The 13,661-nt window shown below is 41.8% G+C and overlaps 1 protein-coding gene across 2 annotated transcripts in view; it reads left to right on the top strand.

The window, feature by feature from the left end:
• Positions 1–13,661, top strand: part of LOC140339666 (solute carrier family 41 member 1-like) — a 155,928-nt gene that overhangs the window by 89,538 nt on the left and 52,729 nt on the right. For both annotated transcript variants that reach the window (XM_072424477.1, XM_072424470.1), the window contains one exon: positions 659–805. In XM_072424477.1, coding sequence (XP_072280578.1) covers positions 659–805 — 147 coding nt within the window. The remainder of the gene's footprint in view (positions 1–658; positions 806–13,661) is intronic.

Raw genomic sequence — 13,661 nt, 5'->3', positions numbered from 1 at the left:
CCCCTTTGCTGGAATTCCACAACACCACCGACCATAGGTTTATGGATACGTAAAATATTATGTTTATGGAGGACCCTACGGGCAGTCCCATGGGTACTACAAAAAAAGTTTAATGCTATTTGGGGGAGTCGGATTACAGAGTATTGCACAGTATATTACAGAGTTCAAGTGCCAAATGGACCCTGCCACCGCTTATTGATCCTACACATATGTTGTAACTATATACTCAGATCTTCAATGTGTTAGATTATACAATTAGGATGTATGCATGCTGTCTCTCTCTTATCATGGGTACCACGTTCATTGGATGTTTTTTCTCTTCTCGAACCTTGGACATTTGGACTGTTTTGTTCACTGAACTATAGATGTTATTTTTTTGCACTTGTGCACAATCATGTAACTTAATACCTGTTCTCTGTTTCCCTTTTCTCAGCCAATCAACGTAGAGGTTGTGTGAGGCCATTGCTCCAGGAAACCCCAGCAGAGCATTGGCACGTGTACTGCACCCATAGGACCTCTCCAATCAATGGAGAGATTGTATAGGCAAATGTACACTGGGCCAGCCAGCCCTAGTAGAGCTTTGGCATGTGTTCTACACCCATGTGTTCATGTGTGCATATATGCATTTGTGTATTTCACATTTTATTTTATTTTTTAGGTCTCGTGATGATTGGCGTGATAATTGGATCCAAGAATCTTGGCATTAACCCAGATAATGTGGCAACACCAATCGCTGCCAGCCTTGGAGACCTGGTAACTTTGGCACTGCTGTCTGGTATAAGCCTGGGACTTTACGAAAAAATGAGTAGGTAACACATATCGTACTTTAACACAATATTGAATTTAACATATTTTTTATCTTATTTTAAACCTGGTTACCGTGAGAGAATCCTACAAAGCCAAACTTTGCTGTTCTAGGGTATCAAATGTAGGGACAGTTTAAACAAATCTAACAAAACATATAGAGAAGGAATCTATGCTAATGTGTTAAAGAAAACCTTTTCACCAATAATACAGGTAACATTATGTATTATTTTTTGCAACAAACTTCTGAAATTGCTAGCAAATATTTGTATTTCAGAAAACGTCAATTTCTTAGCACAGAACCCTCGATGGTAATTCCTAGTCTTCTACTCTCCTTCCTGTTGGTGTTCCCCAAGGGTCAGTCCTTGGTAGTCTCATATCCTCCTTTGGTTTACAGTACCATCTGTATGCTGATGACATGCAAATGTATCTGTACACCCCTGACTTTTCTCCCTCAGTCCTGGACAAGGTTTCATGCTGCTTGTCAGCCATCTCATCATGGATGGCTAACAGATTTCTGAAACTCAACCTGGATAAAACTGAACTCATCACCCCCCTCCCTCTCAAATTCCAAATCTCCCCCTAACGTATTCCTAACTGTTAATAACGCGGTTATTCATCCCTCCCCTCAGACACCTTGTCTTGGCGTCACCTTTGACTTTGCCCTCTCCTTTACCCCCCATATTTAGAACGTTTCAAGGTCCTGTCACGTTCACCAGTGCAAAATCTCCAAAATCTGCCCCTACCTGCTCCCAGAGACCTCCAAACTCCTTGTACATGCTCTAATCATCTCTTCTCTGGACTACTGTAACATCTTTCTCTCTGGTATACCACTAACCTGACTCTCTCCTCTACGATCTATTATGAATGCTGCAGTCGGACTTATCCATCCTTGCCACCAGTGCTCTTCTGCTACCTCTCTTTGCAGTTCTCCTCACTGGCTTCAATTTCACCTTAGAATCAAATTTAAGCTCTTGTGCTTTGCCTTCAAATCCCTCTACAGTTCTTGTCCCGCTTACTTTTCTGACCTGGTACAAAAATACACTAGCCGCTGTTTTCGCTACTACTAATGGCTTCCTCTCATAAACTCATTACACACATGGCCCCAAGACTTTTCTAGAGCTGCCCTGATTCTCTGGAATGGTCTTCCATGTCCATTTAGCTTGCTACTACTTTCTGCCCCTTTAAAAAAGCTCCTAAAACACATCTTTTCAAACTTGCCTAGCTGTCTTCTTCAGTCTTTTAAATCCTTCACAACTTACCCACCAATCCATACCCCTGCTCATATTGTATGCTGCTTCCCCACCTCTTGGATTTTAAGTTCTTCGGGGCAGGGTCCTCTCCACCTGTGTCACTGTCTGTGTCTGTCTGTCATTTCCAACCCCTATTTAATGTACACTGCTTTTGGTTCTGTACATTACCACAATTATTGTAAATGAAACAACTCAGATGCAATTGAACTGCAGACTTTCATCTTTATTTCAGTGGGTTGAACAAAAAGATTGCATAAAAATGTAAGGAACTAAAGCCTCTTTTTAAAAAAAATCACTTCTTTTAAGGGGCTCAAAAGTAGTTTGACAATTGACTCAAATGCTATTTCATGGGCTGGTGTGGGCAATTCATTTGTTATGTCATTATCAATTAGACAGATAAAAGGCCTGGAGTTGATTGGGGGGGGAGGGAGAGATGTGCTTGTATGTGGAAGATTTTGCTGTGAACAGACAACATGCTGTCAAAGGAGCTCTCCATGCAGGTGAAACAATCCATCCTTAAGCTGCAAAAACAGAAAATACCCATCTAAGAAATTGCTACAATATTAGGAGTGGCAAAATCTACAGTTTGGTACGTCATGAGAAAGAAACAAAGGACTAGTGAACTCAGCAACACCAAAAGACCTGGACGTCCACGGAAGACAACAGTGATGGACGATCGCAGAATCATTTCCATGGTGAAGAGAAACCCCTCCACAACAGCCAACCAAGTTAACAACACTCTCCAGGAGGTAGGCGTATCGATATCCAAGTCTACCATAAAGAGAAGACTGCAGAAAGTATTTACAGAGGGTGCACTGCAAGGTGCAAGCCACTCATAAGCCTCAAGAATAGAAAGGCTAGATTGGACTTTGCTCAAGAACATCTAAAAAAGCCAGCACAGTTCTGGAAAAACATTCTTTTGACAGATGAAACCAAGATCAACCTTTACCAGAATGTTGGCAAGAAAAAAGTATGGAGAAGGCGTGGAACAGCTCTTGATCCAAAGCATACCACATCATGGCTTGGGCGTGCATGGCTGCCAGTGGCACTGAGATCACTAGTGTTTATCTATGATTTGACACAGGACAGAAACAGCCGAATGAATTCTGAGGTGTTCAGAAACATACTGTCAGCTCAAATCCAGCTAAATGCAGTCAAATTGATTGGGAGGCATTTCATAATACAGATAGACAATAACCCAAAACATACAGCCAAAGCAACCCAGGAGTTTTTTAAAGCAAAGAAGTGGAATATTCTTGAATGGCCAAGTCAGTCACCTGATCTGAACCCAATTGAGCATGCATTTCACTTGATGAAGACAAAACTTCGGACAGAAAGGCTCACAAACAAATAGCAACTGAAAGCCGCTGCAGTAAAAGCCTGGCAGAGCATTGAAAATGAGGAAGCCCAGGATCTGGTTATGTTTAAGACTACAGGCTGTCATTGCTAACACAGGGTTTTCAACCAAGTATTGGAAATAAACATTTTATTTTCAGCTTTTTAATTTGTCCAATTACTTTGAGCCCCTGAAATGAAGTGATTGTGTTAAAAAAAATGCTTTAGTTCCTCACATTTTTATGCAATCTTTTTTTTCAGCCCACTGAATTAAAGATGAAAGTCTGCATTTCAACTGCATCTGAGTTGTTTAATTTAAAATTAATTGTGGTAATGTACAGAACCAAAATTAGAAAAAAGTTGTCTCTGTCCAAAAATGTATGGACCTAGCTGTATGTTGGTGCTATATTAATACTGTTTATTATTATTATTATTATTATTAGGAAGAAGAAGTAGAATTATAATATTAGGCTTCAAGTTCAAGTAAAGGACCTCCAAGGTTATATTTTCTGGAATATTGCATGTGCCATGCACAACACAAGAAAGGTAACGAGAGCTTAGACAGCTAAACCCATAGCCTAGGTCCTGGTGTAAAAGGGAAGTGTTTGGGAGCACTGGGCTCACTTTTTATTGGGGTACAACCTATATGCCAGAGATGGTTTGCACCTAAATGAAAGGGGGTCTGCTGTGCTAGGGGAAAGATTTATGGGAATTGTGCAGGGATATTTAAACTAGGACAGAGGGGGGTGGGAGAGTTAAATAAGGTGGCAGAAAGGTTAGACAGGGGTCAGGCACTAGTGAAGGGTGGATTAGGGATAGGTGAGGTGTCGGTTTTAGAAGAATATAAGGAGTTTCCCATGTTACTCACAAACATTGGATTGCACAGTACTAATTGTACAGAAAAAACAAAGCATTTGGCAAAAAGTGCTGGTAAATTCAAATGCACTATGACTTAGTTGGTATTGCTGAATCCTGGTGTCACAGATCCCTGCATCTGAATCTCCTTTAGTGCCACCCACCTTTCACTTCCCTGCTGCCAGCACCAGCTCTGCTAAGGCATCATCTCCTCAGCTCACTTCCTGGTCTAGGACATGTGACTCCCAGTCAGCTGCTCCACTACCTCAGAGGAGTGTTTTGCAGACGCGCTCCCCCTGCTGGTGGAGATGTAAACTCCACCAACCTCTAGTCTCTAGGATCCGCTCTGGTGGTAGGATAGGATGCAGCAGGTCACATGGCTTCATTTCATCACATAAAAAGGAAGTGAGGGGTTCTGCTTCCAGGTTTCTGTTGTGTCTGCTTCTCCTGTTCCTGATTCCTTATGTATCGACCTCGGCTTGACTTTGACTACTCCTGATTGCTCCCTTTCCTGAGCTCTGGCTTGCCTTACTACTCTTTGTCCCTCATTCTGGTACCACATCCTGTTTCTGCCTGTCAGAAGTCACCTGCCTCAGTGTCCACGGGGGCTGCAACCTGGCAGTTGCCTGCAGCACAACATTCTCAACTCTAGAGGGTCTGGTGAAGACCAGACAGGTGGTTAGACACTGCACCCTGTTACATCCCTACCAACTGAACTGGTAACACAGAGGGTCCACGGTCCTGCCCTGCAGTACTGTGACACCTGGCTTTGTTCTTCACATGACTGACCTGTTAACATTCGTGTCTATATTCTTATTTTAGAATGACAGAGATAAATGAAAAGGTGGTTGTGTCTGTATGTGGGAGCTGATCTGAAAGTGAATGTAAAAGAAGAAAATGTTGATGAGCATGCAATGATGTTAGGGCATTGTGGGTGAAGTTGCACATAGGGATGCATAAAACACAGTTAACTATTGGCATCTGCTATAGGTCCCCCAGTGCTAAAAAATAGAGAAAGAATTAACTACTTGCACAGATAAAAAGGCAGCACATGCTGGGACAGTGGTAGTGATGAGTGATTTTAACTACCCTGACATTGACTAGGGTAATGGTACTGCAGGTACAGCAAAAGGGCAGAAATTTATAAATTTAATACAAGATAATTTTATGGTACAACATATAGAAGCCCCAAATAGAAATTATACTCTGCTCAACCTAGTTTTTTCTAACAATGCGGAGATTATAACAAATATACATATAACAAAAAATCTCAGTAGCAGTGACCATGGTAAGATTTCATTTAATGTAAAATATAAATAAGCAAAAACAGGAAAGATAAATTTCAATTTTCAGAGAGTAAATTTTCCATTATTAAGGACAGCTCTCTGTGACTTGGACTGGAAGAGAAATTTGTCCTCACAGAGATGTGAAGTCTGTTCTACACAAACTGCAAAATATTTATCACTAGGTAATAGGTTTAAGATTCTAAAATTAAAACTTATGTGACTCACAGCTAATGTTACAAAAACCATATAGAATAGGAAAAGGGCATTCCAAAATATAAAAATAAAAGATCAACTTTCAACAAACATTGAAGACAGGTTGTGAGGTAACTTAAGGCAATTAAAAAAAAATATGAATAGCAAAAAGATCAGATAAAAGCATGTGGGCCCTGTTAAAGATGTTTCATGGTTGGTAACTGCGGATAAAAAGGTGTATTTACTTAACACTTTTTTTTAGCTCAAGAAGCCGAGCTCTGTTATTTCAAAGCCATTCTTTCTAATTTTTAGAGACTCTTTAATTACTGACATGTTACCAATGGATTGGCGTAAGGCCATTGTGGTTTTTATTTTCATTTATTCATTATTTTTCAAAGGGAGCAATGTCATTATCGGGTTACTACAGACAAGAAGGTTTAAATTCTCTATTTAGAAGGATCCTAGGGAGTTTGAAAAGAACCACAAGAGTTTTTGCTAGAAAATATTTTGAGTTATAAACAACATGGATTCAAGTTCTGGGGGTTTTTGGTAGATCATAGAATTATTTTAATAGCATGCAATGCTAAGCTGCAATATCTAAAGGTAGCAAAGTACTTTCTTGTATCAAAAGAGGTATAAACTGCAGCAAGTGGGACATAATCCTGCCCCTGTACTAAGACCTCTAAACCAACTAAACTAACGAATGGATGAGCTCTGCTATGAGGATATGAGATTAGCTGAACTGAATCTATTCTTCCTTGAGAAGAGATGTTTAACTGGGGATATTACCACTCTATATAAATATATAAATGATCCATATAGAGAACTTGCTTCTTAATTATTTATCTTTATGTCATTACAAAGGACAAGGGTGCACTCTTTGCGCTTGGAGGAAAATAAGTTTTATTTCCACATGACAGGGGATTCTTCACAGTAAGGTTTGTGAAAATGCGGAAAAGGCTCCCTCAGTAGGTTTTTTTGTATGTACTATGGTTTGCTTTAGGAAATAGCTGGATAATTTTCTAGAAGCACAGAATATAACTGGGTATTAAAGTTTTAAAATAAAGACAACATAGACTGTTGATCCAGGGAACATCTGAATGCCTCACCGGCTAAAGCAAATTGAAATAGGCTTTATAAAGGTTTTTTGCCTTTTTCTGGATTACCTTCTTTTTTATCTGGGATATGTTTATTTCCCTAGTTGATGTACTTGTTGGACTTATTTATTTATTTTTTAATCTTGCTATGTAGCTATGAAAGTCAGAATACAGACAGAGGTTAATCCAAGTGAAGAGCATTCAGAGTTTTTAAAAACACACCCACAGCAACACAGGAACTATCAAGGACACTGCACATTTGGTCTGAGTCTGGCTAAGTGTTGGAATGTGATTGACAGGCTTGGTGGGGAGTGCAGAGTGAGTGTTATATCAATCAGCAGGTGAGGGCAGTCTATACCTATATTTCCCTGTTCTCGGGCATAGCAGACAGAAGCATAGAAAAACTGCTACTTGCTGGACTAGTACAGATAACAGAAAGGGTGCAAAAATCAGGAGCAAGCAAATAGAATTCATTAGCATGTGTCCCACTCCTACTGATGGGTACATATCACCAGCAAAATTATGGAGGGCATACACACACTCTGAAAAAAGCGGCACCAGAAAGCAGAGTGGCTACTGGAGACCAGTTAAAACTGCCTGTGCCCCTCACTGGATGCCACCATGAGATCCTACAGGGGGATAAGAACTTAAACTATGTGTAAGCAATACTTTACATGATAAAGTGGAATGTGTGGACATAAAACCTTGAAGCAAGGTCAGACTTTCCATGAGACAAAACCACTATGGTCAATAGTTCAATGTTCTTAGTCCTCAATATACAAATCAACAATCATTTTTAAACGGAAAACAGTAACATGACTACATATAGACCTATTAGGGTAAAAAATTGTGGATCAAAGCTTAACAAATTAGGACTTAAATTTACAAAATAAAATATTGTGCAGTAAAATGATATAAAAAAAAAACTGATGGCATATCCTAGACTACACCTACTAATCACTTTATTGCAACCCCTGCAAAAATTAATGAATTCTCTTATCCTGCGATTTGGTGAAATGCATCAGAAATTAAGGGACTTAAGGACCTCACCCAAAGGGTATACATACAAGATCTGGTGTTATTACAAATTAATTTACCCATGGAATAAATTTACCAGGCGGCGTGTACAATGATGTCATCGTCAGGAAAGTTTGACAGCTGTGTTTGTGTATGAATGCTGCATGTCATGTACTGCAGCCTTACATCACTCCCAGTACAAAGCTCCATATCTCCTAAACAGTATGTCGTACTGTAAGTTTAGGAGACTAAAATTAAAACCTATGTGGCTCACAGCTGATGTTAAAAAAGTTAAAAGCAACATGAAATTGGCATTCCAAAAATTTAAAAATGAAGGATCCCCTTTATCATTTCAAAACTATAAAGAATATAACAAAAGATGAAAAAAGGAGATAAAATGTGCAAAACCTCAAAATGAAAAACAGATTGCAAAGGAAAGTAAGGCAAACCCCAAAACCGTTTTAAATATATTAATAGCAGAAAGATCAGATTTGAGCATGTAGGCACCTTAAAGGATGTCTCTGGGTTAGTATCTGGGGATAAAGAAAAGACAGATTTACTAAATACTTTTTTTAGCTCAAAATAGCTAAAATGGCAGAGCTCAAGTCCAAATTCATAATAGCAATGTCACTGCCTTAAATAACTCACAATGTCTCAAAACTGATATGATTGAGAAACAGTTGGGCAAAATTAAGGTTGACAAAGCACCAGGACCTGATGGATTACACGTGTCCTCAAAGAGGACATAATTTAAAAGCCATTATTTCTAATTTTTAGAGACTCTTTAGTCACTAGTATTGTTGGTCGAATATCTCAGTATTCAATTCGACAGCTATTCGATCGAATAGGCCGATATTGTTCAGGTGATCAAACCTCGAATTCAAACACCATTGAAGTCAATTGGGGGAAAATATTTTTCAGGACTGTGTAGAGCTTCTACTACCTACAAATACATTTAGAAAGACATGTCAAGACTCCCACAGCTCTGCACAACACTGTACAAGACAAGAAAAAAATCAGAAAGGCTTTTTTATATTGCTGACGAGGCCATTTTATGGGACTGTCAAGGGAACGTGCCAGATTTTATACAGGCCTCCGAGTAGCGGCAGAGAGGGCCCGAGGGGGTTCCTCCGGTTCCAAAATTAGCCGCCAGGTTTCACTGCTCCTTTACAAGCCATACACAAGGTTAAAAGTAGAGGCAGAGGGCCCAGATGGGGGTCTTTCAGTCGAAAAATTAGCCAGTTACACAGCTCTGTTACAAGTTATATAAGCCTCACAGTAGATAGAGGCAGAGGTCCCCGAGGGGCTTCCTCTGGTCCAAAATTTAGCCGGTTACACAGCTCCGTTACAAATGATATAGGCCTCAAAGTAGATAGGTGCAGAGGGTCCTGAGGGAGGTCCTCCGTACAAAAATTAGCCATTTTTTTATGTTGCTGGCAAGGCCATTTTATGGGACGGTCAAGGGAACATGCCAGATTTTATATAGGCCTTCTAGTAGAGACAAAGAGGGTCACAAGGGGGTTCCTCTGGTCCAAAAATTAGCCGCCAGGTTTCACCGCTCCTTTACAAGCCATACACATGTTTCAGAGTAGAGGCAGAGGGCCCTGAGGGGCGACTTTCAGGCAAAAAATTAGCCAGTTACACAGCTGTGAAACAATTGATATAGGCCTCACAGTAGATGGAGGCAGAGGGCCCAGAGGGAGGTCCTCCATACAAAAAATAGCCAGTTACACAGCTCAGTTACAAGAAATGATATAGGCCACACAGTAGATAGAGGCAGAGGGCCCCGAGGGGGAGAAGCTCCATACAAAAATTAGCCAGTCACACAGCTCCATTACAAGTTATATAGGCCCTAAAGTAGATAGAGGCAGAGGGCCCCGAGGGAGGTCCTACTTACAAAAATTAGCCGGTTACACAGCTCCATTGCAAGTTATAGGCCTCAGAGACTAGAGGGCCACAAGGGAAGGAGGAGATGCAGAAAGCTGTTAAAGTTCTCTTCCTGTCAAGGTGTCAGCAGGCCGTGCAGCAGTTGCTGACTAATCAGTGCACCCTGCAGAGGGGGTGTTGAAGTCCTTGCCGATCCAAGTCTTATTCATTTTAATAAGTCGGCTGACATTTTCTGCAGAGAGGCAAATGCATTTGTCACTCACTACGCCCCCAGCTGCACTGAACAGCTGAGGGAATTCTGGACCCAGACCCCTGTGGGTCGAACAGCATCAGAGGGTCATCGTCGTTCTCCTCCTCTGCCTGCTCTTGCCATCCACAGAACATTCTGCCTTCTCTTCTCCCATGCCTGCAATCTCCTCCTCATCCTGATCCTCCACCTCTGACACGTAATCCACCATCGCTTTCTGTTTTTCAGCGAGCCGCTGTAGCATGTAAAAGGTGGAATTCCAATGAGTGGCCACATCACAAATTAACCAGTGCATCAGAAGATTGATCAGCTCAGACGCAATCAGCTGTGCAATTGCCGCATTAATTAGCTTTGTTTTGGGGTCATTTGGGCCATATTTCCTCTTGCGCTCCAGCATCTGGGGGATGGAAGGTTGGATGCTACTAATGCTAACCACAGAAATATTGGGCGATGGGTAGAAGGTGTGGGGGATGGCAATGATGCCTGGTCTGGACTACTGGCAATGCGACAAACACCAGCCGCTCTGTGTTGGAGCTCCTTCTCACCGCTGGTGGAGCCTGAAAACTGTAATGCTTGGCTACATCCCCCACTCAAACTGCTGGCAGCAGCACTCAGGACCTTTGGTGGCAGAAGGAGAAAAGGCAGCAGAGAAAGACCTAGCAGCTTGAGCTTGCTTCTGGGGTGGAGGTCGACGCACAGAGTTCTGTGCTTTGCCCAGGTGTTCCCGCCAAGTTTACCAGGTGGTGGCTTTTTAAATGTGTGCTCATGCAAGTTGTTCCAAGTTTGTTTGGGTATTTGCCGCATTTCAACTGCTGAGCGCACAGTTTGCAGATGACCATAGTGTTGTCATCACTATGGACACACAAAAATGCCCACACGGGCAAACATCGAACTAGGCCGAAAGGTGCTCTGTAGCTGGTGCTCATGATGGCGGTCCACGGTTGTTGAGGCACACCTGTGGTGACAGCTGCCAACGATGGATGACTATGACTTGCCTGACTGGTATGTGAAGACTGCAGAGTGTTGGCAGCTTTTACACTCTTCCTTCCTCTTCCCCTTTGAGGTGGCTCTGCAACCTCCTCTTTCTACTCCTCCTCTTCCTGCCTATGATGATCTCCTTGTTCGCCCCATGTCGAATAAAGGACATCATCATCATCATCATTAGAGGACCCAGTTTCCCTGTATGTGCCGACAGAAAGCAGCGGCCTTTTGGAGCCAGTTTGAAGTGGCTCGTCTGGCTCCAAGTGTTGGGGTGAAAAACAAAGGAGGGAAAGCCTGTGAGCTGACTCTCTTCGTCAGATGACTCAAAAGAACTGTGCGTGTTCAAGGAATTTGTCCTGCTCTGCTTCTCCACCCCATTGGTGGGACTCCTCTACGTACTCATGACTATTGTGCTCTACACGAGACTTTCCAGCCGAGGTGGAGGAAGTTGAAAGAAGTGTATCAGGGACTATAGTTTGGGACCCCTGTGAGGCCTGTGTCTGGGACTGGGAGGAGGGGGGGGCAATCACATGACCTAGGCTGGGACATGTACTACACCACCTGTTGTTCAAGGCACGGTAATAATAGGCGCGCACTTCCACCAGCAGCGCTAAAATGTCTAAGGTCTGGCTGGCTTCTTGTTCTCGGGTCTGCAATTAAAAACCAACCCGTACTGCTTTCCTTGCCACCCCTGACAAAGCTGCCCCTTCCTTTTTGGCTAGACATAGTTAAAATGTTTGTGTGGCTTCACACCCTGCAAAATACTTTTGAGCTAATATGCGTCACAAACTGTAAATTATTACACTAAGCAGATTTTTTTTTTGGTGGGGGGATTTACACAAAAAATGCAAGTGCGCTGTGTGTTGTATGCGGCACTTTCCTTCAACGGTGACACTTGTAATATGCAGCACAGTAAACAAATGTGACGTCTGTCACTGCATCTGTCTGTCTCAGTACAAGTGTGATCGTGTGCACACCGCCTGGGTACCCTGGCTCTGGCTGCCTGTATGTAACACACTGGCTGACTACAGGACAGGAGCAATACAGTACAATATACAACTATCTGACTAACAGTGAAACACTCTTCCTATCTGAGTAGAGTAGATTACAGGTCTGAAGCAATACAGTACAATACAACTATCTATCTGACTAATAGTGAAACAGTCTTACTATCTAACTGCAATTTAATTTTACTTTAACACTGCCAGCAGCACAGAGAGTGGTAAATGCAGGCAAGCCCTGGCCTTATATAGACCAATGACTGCCTGTGTGGCATGTGGTGACAGATAGCCAATCGGCTGCCTGCGACCACAAAGATGGAGGACAGGATCCCCGCTCTTATTGGAAAGCTCTAGGCATTATGAGGGAGGTCCCTAGGTACTGTGGGAGCACCGAATTTGCCCCTGTGAACCACATGTTTTTTGGATCGGGTTTACCTGAATTCGAACGGCCATATTCGGATCCAATATAAGGACAATCCGAATTTGAACACCAACATTAGTCACTGGCATGGTAACAATGGATTGGTGAAAGGCCATTGTGGTTCCTATCTTCAAATGGAGCAAAGTCATTACCAGGTAACAAACCATTCAGAGTATGAACCATTATTCACTACTCTCTGGATGTGGTCTTTAAGCCAGTTATCTATCCATTTACAGATTGACATTCCTAAACCTTATAACCCTAACTTGCATAATACCCGTCTGTGGGGTACTGTGTCAAATGCTTTAGCGAAGCCCAAGTACACTGTCTACCTTTACTTAGTTGCTTATAAAAAAAGAGAGTAAATTTGTTTGACAACTTCAGTCTTTCTTGAAGCCATGCTGACTATCACTAATTGTAAAATCCTGTGAAAATACAACACTGGGGGTTGCAGTATTAAAAGCAAGTGTGTCTTGGAATCCTAAATTGGGGACCCCCGGGGCCACTTACATAAAAAGGAGCATTGGAGAAGTGCCCCTAAATTTATACTTATCTCACAAATCTGTAACTGTCATATTATGTTACCCCGTCTGCTTCTCTTCTTTGAACCGCAATTTCCCTAGAATGGTGGGGTGTACAAAGCCCGGAAATGTAGGTGCAGTGGAGGGAAACCTTTTGATCTTTTAAACTTGTGATCTGCATATTTTGAAATTCTTGAAATTAAAAAAAGAAATGTTTAGGTAATTACAACCAACAATTTAGGAGATATGTTAGGCTGCAGAATCTGACATGCAGACTTTACACACACAGCTATCACACTTCGGGTGGATAAATTTCACAGGATTTTTTTGTGTTTGGCAGCAGAGAGGAGGGCACTGGCTGTCCTGCCCCCATTTGCAATCACATGCAATTATCAAAGGTTACCAGTCCCAGGTGCCCAGCACTTACTGCCTGTTACCAATCCCAGGTGCCTAGCAATTGCCAAGTAGTCACTCAGAAGGGGCATTTATTTTCTTCTAATGTGAACTAAGCCTAATTTGTTAAGCCACATTGATCACAATATTACACTACTACAAGGGATTACACTAATAAAACTATTACACTATGGAACTGTAGGGAGTTGGATTAAAATACACAGCACTGGACTGTTGGGGCATAATACAAAAAAAATGGAAATATTGTACATTCTAACAAGCCAGGAATTAGAAAGTTGGAACAAAGTATAGAGGGTAGGTAGAACACTAAAGCTGCGTACACACTTCCAATTTTTATCGTTGGAAATGAA

This window comes from Pyxicephalus adspersus, chromosome 1 (assembly GCF_032062135.1).
Source record: "Pyxicephalus adspersus chromosome 1, UCB_Pads_2.0, whole genome shotgun sequence".
In the NCBI taxonomy this organism is placed as follows: domain Eukaryota; kingdom Metazoa; phylum Chordata; class Amphibia; order Anura; family Pyxicephalidae; genus Pyxicephalus; species Pyxicephalus adspersus.
Note: the sequence above shows the minus strand (reverse complement) of the source record. Positions and strands in the feature narration are given on the sequence as shown.